The sequence below is a fragment of the Heptranchias perlo genome, chromosome 2 (assembly GCF_035084215.1).
Source record: "Heptranchias perlo isolate sHepPer1 chromosome 2, sHepPer1.hap1, whole genome shotgun sequence".
NCBI classification, from domain to species: domain Eukaryota; kingdom Metazoa; phylum Chordata; class Chondrichthyes; order Hexanchiformes; family Hexanchidae; genus Heptranchias; species Heptranchias perlo.
The window spans coordinates 16,829,684-16,851,362 of NC_090326.1; the positions used below are offsets into that span (position 1 = coordinate 16,829,684).

General features: G+C 45.2%; 1 protein-coding gene across 1 annotated transcript in view; it reads left to right on the forward strand.

Annotated features, from left to right (window-relative positions):
* cep72 (centrosomal protein 72) overlaps positions 1-21,679 on the forward strand; it is a 157,182-nt gene that overhangs the window by 48,572 nt on the left and 86,931 nt on the right. Inside the window, exon 5 of the mRNA XM_068000553.1 lies at positions 15,482-15,660. Coding sequence (XP_067856654.1) covers positions 15,482-15,660 — 179 coding nt within the window. The remainder of the gene's footprint in view (positions 1-15,481; positions 15,661-21,679) is intronic.

Below are 21,679 nucleotides of genomic sequence, written 5' to 3' on the forward strand. Positions count from 1 at the left end.
CTCCTCCTCCTCCTCCCTCTTCCAGCAGCTTGTCCTGCTCTGCAGGGCCTCTCTTCATTCTCCCAGTCATGTTCAATTCCCAGAGGAAGCTCTACCAAGCCACCCATGTCTGGAAGCCACTTTTGTCGTCACAATATTTTTAATGACACAAAGAGTACAGCCAAACCAGCCAGACCACTCTCCCTATAGAGTGTTGAAACTTTATCCAAGTAGAGGAAACCTCCAAAAACACATACAACTGTACCAGTAGCCAGAAGAAACAATCCAGCAACTAACCTGTAAGTACTTCATGATCCCTTTACATAGAGCTGATGGGAAGTCCTTTGTGCCTTTTATGTCCTGTTCAGCTGTGCGAGGTTAAGACAGTGCGTTGGCTGGAGTGTGGAGTTCCAAAATAGCAGTGGTCCCTTTAAATCAGCGTTGCTCACTGATCCGTATCTCTCCCTATTCTACATGCTGCCGATGTTCGTTAGGTGCAGGCTCGCAAACCCCTTTACCAAGATGGCGTCCTGCGCACTTCCCGTCGGAAGTGTGCACACGCATCTCGGACCCCATTTTCAGGACTTAAGGGTCTGTGCAGCGCCTAAAAACGGGCACTACACGGCCTAATTTCACCCCCGGATTGTCCTCCCTGCCTCTGAAACTGCAGTGTAAATATATGTCACTACAGAATTATCTGTAGCTCTTCACTTATTGCCAAGAGTTTCTGATTAAACACAAAGCAGCATGGTCTCAAAAATGCATGGTTGCAAATAGTACAAAAGTATAATTGGTAAATTGGCTAATAGAAATTTGTCAGTGAGTAGGCACTGCTACATCTGGATTAGAGTTGAGGTAGAACTTCCTGAACTGTGTTTATTGCTGCGTTGAGAGGTTGAAATTGCTGTTGGGCCCATAGCAGGTAGGAAATTTAGGGTGAAAAATGAAGTGGTGTGATGATAAACATAATGCAATTTGTTATGTAAATCTTAACATTAATTATAAAAGTCGTGCAATTCAGAGAGAGACCGAGAGCTTGCATTTATATGACATCTTTCATGTCCTCAGGATGTCCCAAAGCGCTGCACATCTAATGAGCTACTTTTGAAGTTTAGACACTGTTGTGATGTAGGGAAACATGGAAGACAATTTGTGCAAAGCAAGATCCCACAGCGGTGAGGTAATGAGTCATCCTCGCTCTAGTCCAACAGCTCGGTGGCTCTCAGTACGGCCTCTTGGTGTCTGGTGTGTTGTTGCTATCAAGTTCATTAAGCACTTTTAGAACTTTTAAAAACAGTTAAGAGTTACTAATATTTTTAAAAGTGCTCAAAGCACTTCAAGAAATTAAAAGCCAGTTCCTGCTAAGAGGAGGAACCAGGCTCTTGTGTCAGGGGATTGGCGGATTCCCTGTACCATGTTGAATATTGGCATCAATCGTCTGCTGTAACCAGCCTTTTGCCATCCAGGACTCTGAGCCACCAGCTCCGTTGGCCGCTGTACCTTCCCCTCCCCCTCCTCCTTCCACCATCCAGGACCGTGTGTGCCCCAATTGCCCAAGCCCTGTTCCTGCTGTGAGTGGGATGACATTAATTTACTTTAAAAATACTTTTATTTTTAAAGCACTAAGTAACTTAATGCCATTCCACTCGCATCAGGAACCAGTTTTGAATATCCTCACAGGGTATCCCTCAACATGGCTTTCTAAAGGGAAAGCCTGTAATTATTTAAACAGCAGTATTAGCTGATTAAATAATGCAGGGCTTTCAAAGTGGGAAAGTTCTACAGAATTTAAAAACTTCTGAGGGTGTCTGTTGACAATAAGTGAAAAATGGACTCTTGAGCCTTGAGAGGAGACCTTCTATTTGATATTTTCGGTAAGTATAATAGAAGAGGTTATTTCTGACCAATATTCTAAGTTAAAACACAGCTGCAGGTCAAAAGGACATGGGTATGAAATGGTGAAAGCCAAGTTCAGGACTCATGTCAAGCACCTCTTCACAGAAATGGTCTTGGGTAATGATTTGTAGGCAAAAACTCAGTCATTTAAGAGGCAATTGGATACTGTGATGAAAGGATTGTAGGTTTCTATGGAAGAATGAAATAGATAGGCCAAATGGCCTCCCTTATTATATTTATCTTTCTGATCTTTGTATGATCTTATATAACCTGTGCTATTGTGCAGAGATACAGCAGAAAATGCATGGTGATCCTGATTGCTGTGCTGATAATTGGAGGTTACTTTTTGAGGGCACTGGAGAGTATGTACACATATGAGCTTAATGCCTGGGACTCAGTTTTAAATGTTTACAAAATTCTGTTGCTGACAGTTAGTTTTAACATCAAAAAATAATAATACATTGTTTGAACACACAACCAGTTTAGTCACGCTCATCATAACCACTGGCGAATACAGTATCGATTACCACAGATCTGTCCTAATGACTGACTTGTATGAAACCTGTTGATGCTATCTTTCGATGTTGCATTTCAAAGTGAGATCTGACCAAAAACTCAGCACAAGGGCTCTAAGCACTGACTCAGTCCTAGCAGGGAGAATGTTGGAGCTTGATTCCTCAAGATCTTGGTGAGACAGAAGCCTTCTCCACTCCCAGATCATGTAGAGGACTTAAGCATCAGCAAAGAGCACAAACATTCCTGCTAAGATATACTGGTTGAGTCGCATTCTACACCAGCTTGTCTGTCTGAAGATATTTTAAGGTACTCTGCGTTCTACCCAATCTCTTCCATCATCGGTCGCAAATCAGTTCGACATGTGGGCTTTGCCTTCAGTACAATTCGAATCATATTGGTTTCGGTCAAGTGGAAGCCTGCACGAGAAGTATGGGGTTACTTATAGGGGGCTTGGCATGTAAACAGACTAGAGCTTTGAGAGTTATGGATGGCTTTGAACAAGTTCAGAAATTGAATACACAACGGCGGTGTGAAAGTATGAACCAAAAACATGACTGGTTTTTCCATCAACAAACGAGACTGGGCCCTTACTTTGATGCCCTGAAAATATTGCGCTGGTTCAAGTTGAATTTGATAGATCTGTCAGCCCATTAGTGTCCCATACAGTGTGGGCCTCCTGACCCAGCGGAACAGGTATATCTGCCCTCAGAGCTTCTGACAGTTAGTTTGTCTCCTCACATACTTGACTTAATTCAGAGCTTCTGCTTTGAAGACTTAACCTTAGGAACAGGGAAAAGTACAGAATCTGAAAAGACTCTGCAGGTCCCAAAAACTAATGGCCCCCAAACACCCACTCCCTCAAAAAGGTATCCAATTCTCCTTTAAATTTTTCCGCGCTATCTGCATCACGCGCCTTCCTGGGCAGTTCATTCTCCATGTTCACCATCTTTTGCGTTAAGTAGTTGCATCTAAACTGTCTAGGTTTATGTCTGTGTTCCCAGTTCTAGAGTTTCTGGCAACCTTGAACAGATTATCAGGGTTGAACTTACGCTAGAAGCACTTCTTTTTTTTTTATTCATTCACGGGATGTGGGCGTCGCTGGCGAGGCCAGCATTTATTGCCCATCCCCAATTGCCCTTGAGAAGGTGGTGGTGAGCCGCCTTCTTGAACCGCTGCAGTCCGTGTGGTGACGGTTCTCCCACAGTGCTGTTAGGAAGGGAGTTCCAGGATTTTGACTCAGCGACAATGAAGGAACGGCGATATATTTCCAAGTCGGGATGGTGTGTGACTTGGAGGGGAACGTGCAGGTGGTGTTATTCCCATGTGCCTGCTGCTCTTGTCCTTCTAGATGGTAGAGGTCGCGGGTTTGGGAGGTGCTGTCGAAGAAGCCTTGGCGAGTTGCTGCAGTGCACCCTGTGGATGGTACACACTGCAGCCACAGTGCGCCGGTGGTGAAGGGAGTGAATGTTTAGGGTGGTGGATGGGGTGCCAATCAAGCGGGCTGCTTTATCTTGGATGGTGTCGAGCTTCTTGAGTGTTGTTGGAACTGCACTCATCCAAGCAAGTGGAGAGTATTCCATCACACTCCTGACTTGTGCCTTGTAGATGGTGGAAAGGCTTTGGGGAGTCAGGAAGTGAGTCACTCGCCATAGAATACCCAGCCTCTGACCTGCTCTCGTAGCCACAGTATTTATATGGCTGGTCCAGTTAAGTTTCTGGTCAATGGTGACCCCCAGGATGTTGATGGTGGGGGATTCGGCGATGGTAATGCCGTTGAATGTCAAGGGGAGGTGGTTAGACTCTCTCTTGTTGGAGATGGTCATTGCCTGGTACTTATCTGGCACGAATGTTACTTGCCACTTATGAGCCCAAGCCTGTATGTTGTCCAGGTCTTGCTGCATGCGGGCTCGGACTGCTTCATTATTTGAGGGGTTGCGAATGGAACTGAACACTGTGCAGTCATCAGCGAACATCCCCATTTCTGACCTTATGATGGAGGGAAGGTCATTGATGAAGCAGCTGAAGATGGTTGAGCCTAGGACACTACCCTGAGGAACTCCTGCAGCAATGTCCTGGGGCTGAGATGATTGGCCTCCAACAACCACTACCATCTTCCTTTGTGCTAGGTATGACTCCAGCCACTGGAGAGTTTCCCCCCTGATTCCCATTGACTTCAATTTTACTAGTGCTCCTTGGTGCCACACTCGGTCAAATGCTGCCTTGATGTCAAGGGCAGTCACTCTCACCTCACCTCTGGAATTCAGCTCTTTTGTCTATGTTTGGACCAAGGCTGTAATGAGGTCTGGAGCCGAGTGGTCCTGGCGGAACCCAAACTGAGCATCGGTGAGCAGGTTATTGGTGAGTAAGTGCCACTTGATATCATTGTCGACGACACCTTCCATGATTTTGCTGATGATTGAGAGTAGACTGATGGGGCGGTAATTGTCCGGATTGGATTTGTCCTGCTTTTTGTGGACAGGACATACCTGGGCAATTTTCCACATTGTCGGGTAGATGCCAGTGCTGCAGCTGTACTGGAACAGCTTGACTACAGGCGCAGCTAGTTCTGGAGCACAAGTCTTCAGCACTACAGCTGGGATGTTGTCAGGGCTCATAGCCTTTGCTGTATCCCGTGCACTCAGCCGTTTCTTGATATCACGTGGAGTGAATCGAATTGGCTGAAGACTGGCTTCCGTGATGTTGGGGATATCGGGAGGAGGCCGAGATGGATCATCCACTCGGCACTTCTGGCTGAAGATGGTTTCAGTTCTTGGGTTCAGTGTCTCTGCGTAGTGTTTCCTGTAAGTGGACTTGGCATCCCCTAGAAACCAGAGTGTACCTTTACCTTCTCAAAATCTACACAATCATAGTCAGACCCAGGGGTTGGACAGCAAGCTCTTGCCACTCTACTGTGGCTTACTGGAGTATACCACTTGCTGACGTGATCTCATCTTTAGTAGACAAATGAATGTACACCATCAGACTGAGGCTCAGAATATAAACCAAAATACAAATTTATTTAACATTACACAGATAAATGAGCAGCACTCAATACAAACAAAATATTTACCGTATTTCCAACCTTTACTGTTTTCCTGTTCAAAATGTCAAACGAATAAGGATGTTTCTCTACATTGCTCACTGCAAAATTGATCCCTAAATCATGGTCCCTCACTTGTGTGGTGTGGTGCGGTGCTACCATGGAGATTCTGCCTAGTGCTGAGTGTCTGATAGCTTCAGACTGACTCTGAGATGAGCCCCTGCCCCTTTCTCAGACCCGACCCATGTCTTCATCCCAGACACATTTATCAATCGAGGTCACAACACCAAAGGTCAGTCACTGTGTTGGCTGGAAATTGTAGTTTCAGCTAGGTATCAAGGACACGAATTTGGCAGATTTGACACCTATGACTCTGCATTCGGTAGACAGCAAACTCCCTTTCGTGCGATAGGAACCAAGCTCAGACGCACATTAATGCCTTTGGCATACCAGACCGTAATATATATTACTGTAACTTAAAAAAGCCATGACCTGACGTGAAGAAACCAATAAATGGTCTAACAAGACAAAATATGCTACATTTTTGATGCACCCTGTGTCTGGTTTTGGATACTGTGGCAATATCGAGCATATTATTAAGTTTCAATTCATCTTTACCCTTAAGAATCTTCAATATCTCACCTGAGGCTTCTGCTCTCTGGAGTAACCAATCCCAGGCTGGTTTCAGAGAGATCCACCAATAGCCCCAGATCCCTCTTGTGTGTTGTGTCTTGTAGTTCAGAGCCATTTCGTTTTTATTCACACTATTTATTTCCCATCCCTAGCTTCATTTGCCATTCTTCAGGCCATTTTCTACCTTGTCTAGAGCCTTTTTTTGTACTTTATTTGGCTTTCCATCTTCTGTTTGGAACTCATCCCAGTTTGGTGTCACATGCTGTCCCGAACACCAAGTCATTCTTACGTACTATGAATAGCGTTGGCTCAGCACTGATCCCCGTGGCATCTTGCTCGGGATCCCTTATCTTGTTGATGCAGTTCCATTTACCCTTGGCTTTCTCAGAAGCTTTTCTCTTATTCCACGCTTTCCTGCTTTGAAGACCAATTGCTTGTGTGGTACCGCATCAAAAGCCTTGCCGAAATCACAACTACAGAATTTCCGTTGACCACCCCCCTCCTTGCTGACTTGCATTGGCTCCCATAATAGATAGATTTTTGGACACTAGGGGAATCAAGGAAAATGGGGATCGGGCAGGAAAGTGGAGTTGAGGTCGCAGATCAGCCATGATTTTATTGAATGGCGGAGCAGGCTCGAGGGACCGTATGGCCTATTCCTGCTCCTATATCTTATGTTCTTATGTCCCAAGGCACTTCACGGAAGCATAAGCAGACAAAAATGTTCTGTGTTCAAACTTTATTTTCTTTCAATGCATAGTAATAGTGAAATGACTAGGCGTAGCGGTTCCTGGTAGATGATTCTGCTGGTCCTCATTGCGTGTATTTATGCTTCGTTACATTCCTGTGTCTTGATACCTGCATAATTTGTATTGGAGGGCTGTAACTATCGCTAAGTTTTGGTGTAAGATGTTACATTGTGCAGTTGTATTGTGATATTTGCATTTTTTTTTGGGTCGTGATGTGATTTGTTTTTGTGATTTATAACTTTTTTACTATTCTTTTTTGATGCTGATTATTATGGGGTGTAGAACAGCTCTGTGTCATATTCCCCAAAGTGTCATTCTGTATGTTAAATATTGGACAGTGATTGTCAGCAGGTTATCCAGCCATGTTGGGTCTACAGTTTATCCTGACAGTTTCTTCACATAATGCCCCCCACACATGCACTCTCCAGCAAGGGCCAGCAACCGTGATTGTGAGTGGGGGCCCCAGCTAGTACTTCCCTTTGCCAGCCCAGGAGAGCAGAGGCCAATTGCAACATCTGTAAGGAATCTTACAACACCAGGTTATAGTCCAACAAATTTATTTTAAAATCACAAGCTTTCGGAGATTATCTCCTTCGTCAGATGATTGAATGAAAAGGTTCTCAAATCGCATATCTTATACGATGTTGGGACAGCATCACACCAATCAAAAGGTGTCGTTGTTATTCAAACAGGCCAGTCACGGAGAACAGCACGTCCCAGTACACTCGATATACATTGTGTCTTTTACACAGGCAGGCAGAAAGAAACTTAAAATGGCAGAGAGAGAGAGAGAGAGAGAATTTTAAAAAACATATAAATTTTTTCCCCCTTTTTGCTGGTGGGGTTACGTGTAGCGTGACATGAACCCAAGATCCCGGTTGAGGCCGTCCTCATGGGTGCGGAACTTGGCTATCAACTTCTGCTCGACGATTTTGCGTTGTCGTGTGTCTCGAAGGCCGCCTTGGAGAACGCTTACCCGAAGATCGGTGGCTGAATGTCCTTGACTGCTAAAGTGTTCCCCGACTGGGAGGGAACCCTCCTGTTTGGCGATTGTTGCGCGGTGTCCGTTCATCCGTTGTCGCAGCGTCTGCATGGTCTCGCCAATGTACCATGCTCCGGGGCATCCTTTCCTGCAACGTATGAGGTAAACAACGTTGGCCGAGTCACAGGAGTATGAACCATGTACCTGGTGGGTGGTGTCCTCTCGTGTGATGGTGGTATCCGTGTCGATGATCTGGCATGTCTTGCAGAGGTTGCCGTGGCAGGGTTGTGTGGTGTCGTGGACGCTGTTCTCCTGAAAACTGGGTAACTTGCTGCGAACGATGGTCTGTTTGAGGTTGGGTGGCTGTTTAAAGGCGAGCAGTGGAGGCGTGGGGATGGCCTTAGCGAGGTGTTCGTCGTCATTGATGACATGTTGAAGGCTGCGGAGAACATGGTGTAGTTTCTCCGCTCCAGGGAAGTACTGGACGACGAAGGGTACTCTGTTGGTTGCGTCCCGTGTTTGTCTTCTGAGGAGGTCTATGCGATTCTTCGCTGTGGCCCGTCGGAACTGTCGATCGACAAGTCGAGCGTCATATCCCGTTCTTACGAGGGCGTCTTTCAGCGTCTGTAGGTGTCCATCGCGTTCCTCCTCGTCTGAGCAGATCCTGTGTATTCGTAGGGCCTGTCCATAGGGGATGGCCTCTTTGACGTGGTTGGGGTGGAAGCTGGAAAAGTGGAGCATCGTGAAGTTGTCCGTGGGCTTGCGGTAGAGTGAGGTGCTGAGGTGCCCGTCTTTGATGGAGATTTGTGTGTCCAAGAAAGAAACCGATTCTGAGGAGTAGTCCATGGTGAGTTTGATGGTGGGATGGAACTTGTTGATGTTATCGTGTCGTCTCTTCAGTATTGCAACATCAGTATTGCTATTCCTGCCAACTCAGCACCAGTGAGGGATTGAACCTGGGACTTTTCCACACTCATACAGTGTGGTGCTGTATGATTCAGCGCCACAAGACAATCGGCTGACTGTGTATTGTATCTAAAGTATCAGTGTTGTCTTTCATTTCACATTGTTCTATGACACTTGCTGTGCCAAATTATAGCATGAACATAAATGAGAGATTAACAGATTAAAGAGTGTAAATACAACCACAACTGGAGTATTGTGTCCAATTCTGGGCACCGCACTTTAGGAAAGATGTGAAGGCCTTAGAGAAGGTGCAGAATAATTTACAAGAATGATTCCAGGGATGAGGGACTTTAGTTACGTGGATAGACTGGTGAAGCTGGGGTTGTTCTCCTTGGAACAGAGACGGTTGAGAGGAGATTTGATAGAGGTATTCAAAATCATGAAGGGTCGAGACAGAGTAGATAGGGAGAAACTGTTCCCATTGGCGGAAGGGTCAAGAACCAGAGGTCATAGATTTTGCCATTCTTAAATCTATGACCTCTGGTTCTTGACCCTTCTTTGGCAAAAAGGAGGAAAAACTTTTTTACACAGTGAGTGGTTAGGATCTGGAATGCACTGCTGAGGTGGCGGGGGGGTGGTGGAGGCAGATTCAACTGTGGCTTTCAAAAGGGAACTGGATAAGTACTTGAAAGGAAAAGAATTGTAGGGCTACGGGGAAAGGTGGGGGAGTGGGACTAGCTGGATTGCTCTTGGATAGAGCCGGCACGGACTCAATGGGCCGAATGGCCTCCTTCCATGCTGTAACCTTTCTATGATTCCATAATTTCTATGAATTTCTATGAATACCACTGCCCTCAAGTTCTTTGCCTCCGGATCCTTCCAGGGCGCCACCCGTGACAACTCTGGGGTCTCTCAGTCGTCTGTACATAAGTGTACATGGCAGGTCACGGATGGATTGTTTTGCAGGGTGTCCCACTACGTCAACTTCCCATCGACGATATCAGCCAGACTGAGAGGGCAGTGGGTTTCCGCTCTCTGGCTGGCTTCCCACGGGTACAGGGTGCAATTGATTGCACTCACGTAGCAATCCGAGCACCTCCACATGAGCCAGGACTGTTCGTCAACTGAAAGAGATTTCACTCCATCAGTGCGCAGCTGGTTTGCAACTACCAGAGGAGGTTTCTGCATGTGTGTGCCAAATTCCTGGGCAGCTGTCATGATTCCTTCATTCTGCGCGAATCCAACATCCCGGCCCTCTTCCACGCACAAAACAAATTTAAGGGCTGGTTCTTTGGAGACAAAGGATACCCCCTGCAGACGTGGCTCATGATACCTCTGAGAAACCCCACCAGAGAGGCACAGCACCGGTACAACAACAGTCACATCACCACCAGGTGTGTAATTGAACAAGCCATAGGAATACTGAAGATGCGCTTCCGGTGCCTGGATCGATTTGGGGGAGCCCTTCAGTACTCATCAGCGAGAGTGTGTAGAATAATATTCGTCTGTTGCATCCTGCACAACATCAGTCAACAGAGATGGTGTAGGGGGTGGTGGTGGTGTGTTTCAGCTTCACCTCTGACTTCTGAGTGGTTCGAATCGCTCCCACTCCCTGGGTTCTAGACCTTGGACTTATGGGTGATGGTGTGTGTCAGCTTCACCTCTGACTTCTGAGCGGTCCGAATCGCTCCCACTCCCTGGGTTCTAGACCTTGGACTTATTTGGGGGTTGTGACAAAGTGCAGCAGAAAACTGGTTTTGGTGCAAGAAACTTTGACCTTTATTCAAGAGAGAAAATGCAACACAACAATCTTAACACTCTAATAAAATGTGGAACACTTCGGTACACACGAGGGAAATTACAGTAGAAGGATACCTCACCCCTCCCAATCCCACTTTACTAGCTAAGTTGGATTCTAAAGGGCCAGAGATAATGCTCACCAAACGAATCCTTGACAATAATTCACCCAGAGGTAAGTCAGAAATAGATTGTAGAGTGGAAACTTTGCGGATCTTCGGTTTTCTCCTGAGTTGGTTTTCTTTGGTCGCGGTGGCCCAATATTATCCGGTTGGTTGGTGGTAATATTCGGTTGGTTGTTTCGTAAGGCCCTTGTTGCCATGAGGTGTCTGATGGTCGCTGGGGCTGTTGCTCTGGTTTCTTCTTGTGTGTCGCCCTGCTTCGAGAGCTGCTGACCTTCTCTCTGTTGCCCCCTCGCCTTGTTGAACTGTCGCCTCCCGAGCTGTTGAACAATCCTTTGCACTTGCAGGTCTGGCTGACCGGTTCTCTCACGTAGGGTTCGTTGGCTTCGCCAGAAGCTGCTTTCCTTCCAGAGACAGGCAGAACAAGACAAGCAGCACTCAAGCGCCAGCAAGAACCAGAGAGAGAGAGCGAGAGCGAGCGAGAGGGGTTTCGAGTTTCCACTTCTATAACCCTCTCTTACAATGGTCTTTGACACTTTTTAAAAGAAAAACACTTCATGTCTGTTTAAACAGTTCTTACAAAGTCCTTAAGAATTTTTGATGGTCCCTCATCATGTTGCAGTTGCTTCTCCCGATGGGTCATTGTTAATTCCGATTTTTAGAGCTTGTCACACAAGGCTTCCTTTTGTATCCAACGTCCGAGGTGTTGATCGGTTTTGCTTTAAAACAAGGACATGGCCCCACCATGTCTGGAGCAGTTGCCTCTTTCAATGGCAGTGAGTGTTGACCACCTGCTGTTGGTTTTGCATTAAAACAGAGACATGTCTGAAGCAGTAATTCTCCCACATTCCACTGTGTGTGTTGTTGAATTCGTCTGGTGACCTCTCACCTATCCTTCCATCTTAGGATTTTGGTCATTGGCCAACGTTTTTCCATACTCAGGGAAAAGGTGAATTCCCAGAATTCTTACAGTCGCCCCTACGAGGAAGCGAGTCCCTTAAAGGACGTGGATTCCTCAAAAAGTACTTTTCCCTGGTTGATGCTTCCTGGTACGGTGCGAGTGTGAGTCACCCTGAAATGGTTAGAAAGGAGTCCAAAGTCCCTTTCTTTAGGGTTTTTCTCCGAATTTTGGGGGATCTGTGAATTTTAAGAATCTTACAATGGCTACCGGTGGATGGGGCCCCATGTGCTCATGAAGCATCTGCATCTGCAGTCAACATTGAGGTGGAGGAGGAGGAGGACAATGGGCAACCCATCGGCAGAGCAGTGGCTCACTGGCTGCTCGTAATGCCAGGGAGTCCCTCATATTTGATAGATTCTCATAAGGAGATCTGCAAAGTGAAGATAGTCAAGTTCTCAGACAGTCAAGTTCTCAGACTACCTGAAACGTGCACCACCAACACCAGCCCCCCCTCCCCCCCCTCACCTTGCACAAAACATTTCTCTCAACCACACACGCATCCACTGTAAACGCACTCAGTGGTTGGCACCAAATTCTGCCGTTCACGATGAAGCACATGACAGGGCGCTTTCACCAAAGGGACAAAGAGACTCAAGAATGGGCAAGATGTGGCAGTGGTGGTGAGAATTATAAGATTTAATGAGCATTTAACAAAAACCAAAAGTATGACATTCTGGTAGACCACCCTTGTGCATACCCTTGGTGATAACCAAACCTTAGCCTTTCTCTTTCTAATATTTCTACGTGGTGCATCCCTTGTGGCTGCAGCAGAGGTAGTGGCAGGTTGCTCATGTACATGCCCTGACTGCTTAGATGCTTTCAGCCTCTGCCCTCTGAGTTTTGGAGCCCGTGAGGGCCCTGCCAAAGACTGCTCCACCTGCACCTGTGCAGGGGTAGACTCGGCCACCTGGAGAGGAGGCAGCCTTGCAGATACTGTTTGAGAGGGGGGCAACTGGTGAGACATGGCGTCCCCATTTCCATGTCCCCTTTTGCCATCATCCCTCTCCTGGACCACGACCACATCGCTCCTACCACTCTGCTGGACACCAGCTTGGAGCAGATCTGTGACGCGTTCTAAGGCCTCAACTAAAGTATCTGCCTGGTTAAGGCAGCAGACATGTTGGCATCCAGATCCGCATGGCCGTTGTCAGGGCCTGAATGTGTGAGCCGTGCTTGAAGCTTAATGGAGGCTGCCGTTCTCCCCATCACAGACATTCCCGCAATTACCTGTGCCACCATTCCACTAATGCAGGAGTTGGACTCCTCCATCCTCTCCGCTATTGTGGACCGTGTACGCGGCACGTTTTCCAGTACCTCGCAAAGGTGCAGCTGTCTCTCAATCATTCTCATTTTCAAGGATGGCCCCCGGGATTCAGCATATGCATCCAGCTGAGCAGAGCTTGGAGAGGAGTGCGCCCACTGACGCAAACTCTCCACAGTTGCCCCTGCCACCAGTGTCTGCTCGTGCTCACTTGTGTGTGGTGACTTACCAGGTGATAACCCAAATAACTCACTAATAGGACGCACCGAGGTGCGAGTATCTGCGCTGGTGGATGGCTGGCTAAGATGTGACGGTGCGCCCTCAGAGGCCGGGAGCTCCTCTGAGGAATCGCCCTCGACCACTTCTTCACTCCTTGAAGGGCCTGGAAGAGAATATACAGCAACATTAAGGATCATCGCAGTAATAATGTTGCGATGAGCATACTGAGGTGTGCAACAGGTCAATCACTAATAACATCAATTCATGTATGTGATGGATGTTAAAGTTCTGTCACCTGACGTTTGCAAGGTGCCAGTCTCGTCATCCGCAACGGCCAAGCACTCGACTGTCTGACTAAGCTGCAAGGCCTCCTCCTCCGCCTCGGTGAGGGCCACGATTTGTGGAGGCCCCCCCTCCAGCCCTCGTCCTTTCCCTGGCATTCTGCGCTATCTTCTACCACGGGAGAAGTTATAGATGCCTGAGTGAGTGAGGGTGGGGGGGGGGTCACCCGATGGATGAATTGCTTTGGGTGAGGCTGACAATGAGAGAGATGCATCAGAGGGTGACTATCAGACAGATTGATCACATTGCATCAGGATTGGGGTGAGTGGGAGTGGTCGGTGCACAAATGGGGAGGTGAGAAAGTGCACAGAAAGTGAAGGTTGATGATGAGCCTTAAGTGGGTGTGATGAGTGATGTGATGGAGTAGGCTTCGCAGGGCAGAGTGTGGGGGTGGGGGTGATGGTGGGGTGATGTGCACCATAGAATGCAGGTGAATCAGTAACTGTACTCACTTTTCCTGACCTGGCTCGGTCATTGAAGCGCTTCTGCACCCAGCTGCGGGAGATGTTGCCGCTGCTGGTCACTTTGAGCTAGGCCTTCTTGGTGGCAGAGGCAGGGCACTTCCTCCTGTCCGCCGGGTACAGCGTCTCCCTCCTTCTCCTCACGCCGGCCAGCAGCATCTCAAGTGAGGAGTCACTGAACCTTGGCGCGGCTTGGTTCTCTGCTGCACCATTTTCATCAATGACTTCCCTCTCCCACATAAGCCATTCGTGCAATGGCCCTTTAAATACTCCAGCTGCCAGCACTTCATTCGGGTGCACAGTGCGCCCGCTGCGCAGCATGGAGATGCCAAACCTGGAAGCCACATTAATATCATCAATTACGCCATGACCGCTCGAGAAAAAGTAGGAAAATTTTTCCCGGGTTTCTCACGCGGCCATTGACCCCTCCCCCTGCTGACATCCCGCCGCCATGATAAAATCATGCCCCATGTCAGCATTTAAGAATAGGTTAATTGGTCGAAGGAAAGGGGAATAAAGGGATATGGGAACAGGGCTGGCACATGGGATTAGGATACTACTCGTGTGGAGGAAAGACACCAACACGGACTGGTTGCTAAACGACCTATTTGCGATTTCCATGTAATTCTTTGAGGGTTTTTCCCTTGTGTTTCCCACAAACAGTATTCTCCGCAATGTTTAACCAGTAGCGTGCAGTGGCTACGTTTGCTTGTTAGGTAGACTGGGTAGGGAAAAAAATAAAATTGAAGTTTAAAAAGTTGTTTGTGCAGCCAAGGCAGCAACTTGAGCGGCTGCAATTGGTCTAATGTCCTGGCCAAAATGGGAATAAATAACTTGGGTGTCCCTTCCTGATAATTGCTCAAATGCCCATATTTGGACATTGGATGAGGACAGGATTGGGTCTTAATGCGTTGTCCCACCTCATTGATAAAGAATGACCATTTCGATGGGGTACTGGAGCAGCTGGCACCCATGGAATCATGCTCACTGTAGTTGGGAACACTATTCTTTATAGTTTGGGTTTTTCTTCCTTCATTTTTTCCCCTTCACCATTCACTCACCTGGCTGCAGCTATTAACTCTTGCAGGGAGCGTCAGCACAGTTGCTCTTCAGTACTTTCCTCAGTTGCCCGTTTTCCCTGTGATCCTAGACTGAGCCTTTTGGCAAGCTGTTATGGACCATGGTGGTGACATGACCGATCCCTATTTTCCCCTGCCATCCATTCATTACCCCTTTCCAGCGGAGGTCATTGCATAATCGTTAGGAGCAGCAACCCAGGCTGTTTGTCTTCCCCAGCCCAAGGCATTGAGATCAATTATAGAGCCGCAATGGCGATCAACCAACTCAATGTGGCTGAAGATCTAACTTGGGACCCTCTGGTCTGTAAAGCCTTGTGGTACACCAGCCATGTCTTTACCCACTTAGCCATTGGGAAATCCCAATTCACTTAATCCCCCTCCCCCTCCCCTTTTCTCACAGGCGGAGAGCTGCTAAAGAGGAATGGGAACTGGAAGCTGTTGTTGTGTTCATATCTTATTACCTATATTAAAATACCATGCAAAAATATACTTTTTTTGGCAGCAGCCTTATAACTTACTCATTTCTATTGTACTGTAGACCTAGACACCTAAGGGCAGCATTTGTAAGCTCTTTGACAAAGAAATGTTCAGCACTTGATGAGGATGATGAAGCTGTTTTGAACCTCATTGCAAAGTGTGGCTGGGATTTGAGTGAACCCTCTGGAATCACAGGTTCAGCCAAAAGTGCTCCTGAGGCCGAGTTGCATAACTTACAAGGTAAGGATGTTGTCAAATGTATTTTCATTGGCATTTAAAAAAACACTTCATTTTTGTTAAAGACATATATTGATGTTACCGTACTTAATTCTGTAACAGGGTTAAATTCTGTAACAGTACATAAGGGTTAAAGACCAACTTAGCTCACAGAAATCATGTACTGATATATTTTGCGATGATTAGTCGGTCGGTTGTTACTGGGCAGCTTCTTGACAGGAGAGCCAAGCCACTCGATTCAAATACAAACATGCCGTGTGATTTTATTCAGACGTGTGTTTGATTAGCTTGGCTCCGATTAATGTTTCAAAGGGATTTATCAGCTTATCCTTTTCAAATCAAAGAGAGTGCCTGGGGCTTTTGAAGAGGAAGGTGCTGTCTATAATCTTCAACCTGAACTTGTCTGAAACTTCTTTCATAGTTGGTGCGAAAGAGAAAAGAAAAAGAATAACTATGTATAAAAATCAATTATAATGCAGTATAGTTTTGTACAAGAGTTGCAAACTTTGTTATTTTCTCCTATATATGAGGAGCTAGCTAAGTTTAACAATTACTGTAAAAACTGTATCTTGTGTTACTGCCACCATTGGCTTGTTTATTTAATGTTTATTAAATTTGTTTGGCAGTTAAAGCCTAAACCCAGGTCTAGTATTATGTTATTCTGCTGTTTCTGTGCTGTAAAATTCTATGGACTGAAATCACTTGCTCTGATTAGTATGTGATGGCATGCCCCTCAAGAAAATTTTTCTTTAATTTTAAGAAGTTTCTGATGCATTGTAAACTGTACAGTGATATATTTTGTTGCATGCATGTTTTGTGGAGTGAGTTTGGGTAGATGTAGCACAATGGGCACATTAATGGCTTGCTAAGAAACAAAGGGAGAGAACAGAGTTTGTTTTTGGTGGAGACCATAAAGTCATTGATTAAGCACAGTTCACGATCAGTGGCAGTTCTTCAAGCGATGAAGAGATGATTGATCCAAGACTAAATGCAAGGGCAGACAGTGATGAAAGACAAACGCAAGAAAAAATGAGTTTAAAAATTTTCATATGCACATCAACAAATATTTCACATGGGTAGAATTCAGTGCAAATACAGGTCGTCTTTATGTCAGCCAATTCAAAAGACTTCAGCTGTTTTCATCAAAACATTTCATTTTAAAAACTGATTTAAAAGCACAAGATGTCGAGAGCACAGTGACAAGATGAGGAGATTTCTGTCTTTTACTTCATACACTTTTAGAATGGCTAGGGTTCAAATGGAAGCTATTGTTTGTTACCATATTTTACAAGTCAAGAAATGAGTTGTCTCTAAGACCAGGCCAGGTTGATTGATCTTGAGCTACAGAGACTCTGCTCTCAAGTGAAAATTGAATTATACTTGGTCAAGGTGTTAATATCGGCTATCTCCCAACGCTTTGAACTTGTGCAAGCAGAAAAATGGCAGCTTCTATAAGCAGATCCACATTCCCTGCAAACTGAAGCTTGTACCCATGTGCGGGTAGTATGCCAAAGGACTAGTAATTACACACAGCGCAGTGTTATGCAGAGGATATCATTTGGGATGTCCAGCACACTGCTTTCCACTGGAAAAGACAGTATCACGTTGTCAGAACATCGTGTTGAGGTGACTTTAATAGATTTAGTGGCAAGAAACATAAATACACAGCAGAGATACCGCAAGAAACTAGCGGTGCAACACTTGACTTACGTAATATATCAATTGTTTCATAAACAGTAATAAATTCTGAATCCTTAGAAGTTCATTTCATCAGCCTTTGAACTGAGTATCTGATTATTAATTTTGTGCTTACTGCTGTGTGGGTCCCGTCCAAGTTGTTTCTCTTGGAGATAAGCAGTCAAAACAAAGAACTAAAGATCCTAGGAAAACGTCATGGCTCTTTGACAATTTTCTGGGAATCCAAAGGCAGGTTTCCTTTGAAGCTTAAATGAATTCCTCACAAAAGTCAGGCAACTAATATGTTACCCATTTCTACCACTTAATGGATAAGATGTGAACAGAAATCCCTTGGCTGTTGAGATGTTTGCTTTTGACACCTGACCAGAAGAACTTGTACCAGAATGTTTGCAACTTTGTATGCCATAACATTTCAAAGACATGAGGTAAGTTCAAGTGCAATTAACTTTTGAATACAGAAAGCAAAGTAATTTAGCCAGATGGCTCCCGTGGAAATGTGGATATCTCTAAATGGTTTTCTATATTTTCTCTTCAACACCAGTCATAAGTGCTCTGTCTCAGCCACAGGTAATTGAAGTCAATTTTAAAACCCATTGCTCTATCTAAAATCGTATTTAAAAAAATACAGAACTTTTCCTGTTTGATGGAACTACGCTTACATCACACGCTGAACCCAAAAGATTTGTGAGCACATGCTCATTTGCATTCTGTGCAATAATTCCTACGATTGTGTCTCTATTCATGGATGATTGGCAGCTCTGGCTTCAGAGGCCTTAGAGCTGAATAAGGGCTGGCATTTTCCCCACAGTCTTTGGTTCTTTCAGGAAATCTGAACTTGGTGAATTCATATTGTCCATTTACAACATTGCAACTGGAAGGTCCAGGAAGAGACAAACCTGACTGTTTCAGCCAAAAGTCTTGTTGTTTACCAGGCTCTTAAGAATCTTAAAAAGGCTACTTAACTGCTCAAAGACCGATTCTAATTTCATTGTTTTTAAAGAAAGATTTGCACTTATATGGCACTTTTCAAGACATCAGGACGTCCCAAACCGCTTTATAGCCAATGAAGTACTTTTTAAAAAAAAGTTTAGTCACTGTTGTACTATAGGAATTATGGTACTCATACCAGATCTCTCTGTATCATTTGGCTTCTATGTATTCATTAACATTTAAATAAATTTGACTCAGTTTTAGCCTGTAAACATTGATCTGACCATGGTATGTTTTGCCTTTTGGAAGAGACAGGAGAACATGGTGTGACCCATGTACTGCAATCAGGGTAAAATGTTAATCCTGGGCACACGAACCAGTGCATAGCACATGTAAGGTTTCAGATCATCGAGTTACATCAAAGCTACAGCACAGAAATAGGCCATTCGGCCCAACTGGTCTGTGCCGGCATTTATGCTCCAAATGAGTCTCCTCTCTCCCTACTTAATCTAACCCTATAGGCATATCCTTCTATTCCTTTCTCCCTCATGCTTATCTAGCTTCCCCTTAAGTGTATCTATGCTGTTTGCCTCAACTACTCTTTGTAGTAGCGCGCTTCACATTCTTGCCATACCGTGGGTAATGAAATTTCTCCTGAATTTCTTATTGGATTTATTAGTGACTATTTTATTTTTATGACCTCTAGTTTTGGACTCCCCCACAAGTGGAAACATTTTCTCCATGTCAACCCTATCATAATCTTAAAGACCTCTATCAGATCACCCCTCAGCCTTCTCTTTTCTAGAGAAAAGAGTTCCAGCCTGTTCAGCTTTTCCTGATGAGGATATCCTCTCAGTTCTGGTATCATCCTTGTGAATCTTTTTTGCTCCCTCTCCAATGTCTCTATATCTTTTCTATAATATGGAGACCAGAACTGTGTGCCATACTACAGTCTAACCGAGGTTCTACACAAGTTTAACATAACTTCTACAGGGATAGAATTGAAAAGCAAAGAAATGAACCCCAGTGTTTGATTTGCCTTTTTTATTGCCTTATTTACCTGCGTCTCTACTTTTAGTGATTTTTGTATCTGTACCCCTAGATCCCTTTGCTCCTATATCCCGTTTAAACTCTTATTATCCAAACAATATGTGGCCTCCTTATTCTTCCTACCAAAATGCACCACCTCACACTTGTCTATATTGAAATTCATTTGCCAATTACATGCCCATTCTGCAAGTTTATTAATGTCCTTTTGCATTTTGACGCATTCTTCCTGTGTATTAACTATAGCCCCTCAATTTGTGTCATCCGCAAATTTTGAATTTGTACTTCCGATTCCCGAATCCAAATCGTTAATGTAAATTGTGAACAACAGTGGTTCCAGCACCGATCTCTGGGGAACACCACTTCCCACCTTTTGCCAGTCTGAGTATCTACCTTACTCACTGTTTTCTGTTTTGTAGCCAGCTTGCTATCCATTCTACTACTTGTCCCCTGACTCCACATGCTCTGACCGTAGTCATGAGTCTACAATGCGGTATCTTATCGAAGGCCTTTTGAAAATCCAAATATATTACAGCTACTGCATTACCCTTGCCTACTCTTTGTTGGTCAAGCTTGACTTTCCCTTCTGAAATCCATGCTGACTATTCTTTATTATATCATAGAATGCTAATTCTGATTGTGGAAACCCCCTTTTAGCCATAAACATAAGATTATAGAGACTGGGGGAGGTGGGTGAAATGTAACAAGTACCTGACGTGTGCGCACACACAAAAAAGGGGGAAGCACTAATCAAAGGGACAGTCATAGGGAAAATGACTAGCTCAAAGGAAAAAAGCAGCAAAACACCCAGTTTTATTCCTTTGAGCTAGTCATTTTCCCTATGACTTACCCCGCAGATGAACATAAAAGACCATTTACTGAATTTAGCTTCTATTTCCCCCTTCCTTCTCTGGTGCCTTAGTCTCGATGGGTGATCAGTGTCTGTGACTGACCTGCTCCCAGTTTTTCACCAGTGCCCCTTTGTACCAGCAGCTACAAGGTACACAGCAGTGCTAGAGGCAGCTTTGCTTGGGAATTTCTTTTCCCCGCTCCCAGTGGGGATATGCCTAGAATTCACCTGGTAACTCATCTCTGTGGGGTTTTAAACCAGTGTGTGCCCCACTTAGTGCAGCACACTGAATCACCACTATCATGTTGCTGATGTTTCTTTGTGAATTGAGATGTAAGGGAGACTAACTTTAATAACTGCTACATGCTCTTTAGTTACAGTTGGTGTGAACTGAAACAACAGGTTGAAGACAACCAGTTCAGATCTAGATTTAACAAGATTTTAATAGATGAAGGGTTTGATAATTCTTGAGATGGGACAGGAACTATTTTTTGTACGTCATGTATGGTGGAAAATCTGTAATACGACTCTTTGACATTGTTCCATTGCAAAGTATCATTGCTGCTCACATTTTTGAAAGTATTCATTGCACAGTTTGGGTTCATTGACTTTTTGTTAAGAAAACACCATCATGAGAGAGGATTCAGAACTGGCCTCTATCTTTGATCATGTGGCAGAAGTAATGGCAGAGAGGCTTGAGATTTTATATAATCCCTCTATTTTCCATAATTTTCAAGATCGCCCAGTTTTGTTTACAAACTGTGGCCGAGAGGACAGTAGAGCAACGTATTTCCTGTCGGTGTCACTCTGAGTAGTCCAGGTTAGGTGCTTTCTGTTCCCTGCACTGTGGAGAAACACCAGGTCACCCCATGGCGAAATGGTTGTAATAGGGAATGCAGCAGTGTGGGGAATCCACATTCCACCACTTCACATCATTGGAGTTTGGTGCTGCTTCTCAGTATGGAATAGTGCTGTAAGAGAATCTTGAGACATTACAAAGGAAATATTTGTTTTCCTCCAATTTTCTTCACTCACTCTTTCCTCTGTAGGTGTTGACTAACTCACTAGGGTGCAGTTCTACAGGAAGTTGTTACCCCTTGATACCTCATTCACGTGTGAGCCTTGAGAGTGAGTGCTGGCATCTGTACATTCCCAGTATGTATTAGGTCCGCTCCCTAATCGTGTAGTTCCTTGTATTACCAGTACTGCAGTTCTAGCTGAGATCAGGTAACTGAGTGCAGATTGGAAATTGAACTCGGGACATTCCTGATCTGTCTGGCTCAGAAACAGAGATGTGGGCCCCAAATTAACCCGTCACGGGGGTTAAAAATTAAAAATCAGGGAACGCGACCCCAGCCCGCTGTATAAGCGCTAACGGCTGCGGGTTTCGTGTTGTGTGAGTGTCCTGTCTAGGAGAGGCAGGCACTTGGTAATATTTAAATCAGGCTCCCACAGTGCAGTTGGGAGCCTTATTTAAATTTAACAACTGCGGGCCGG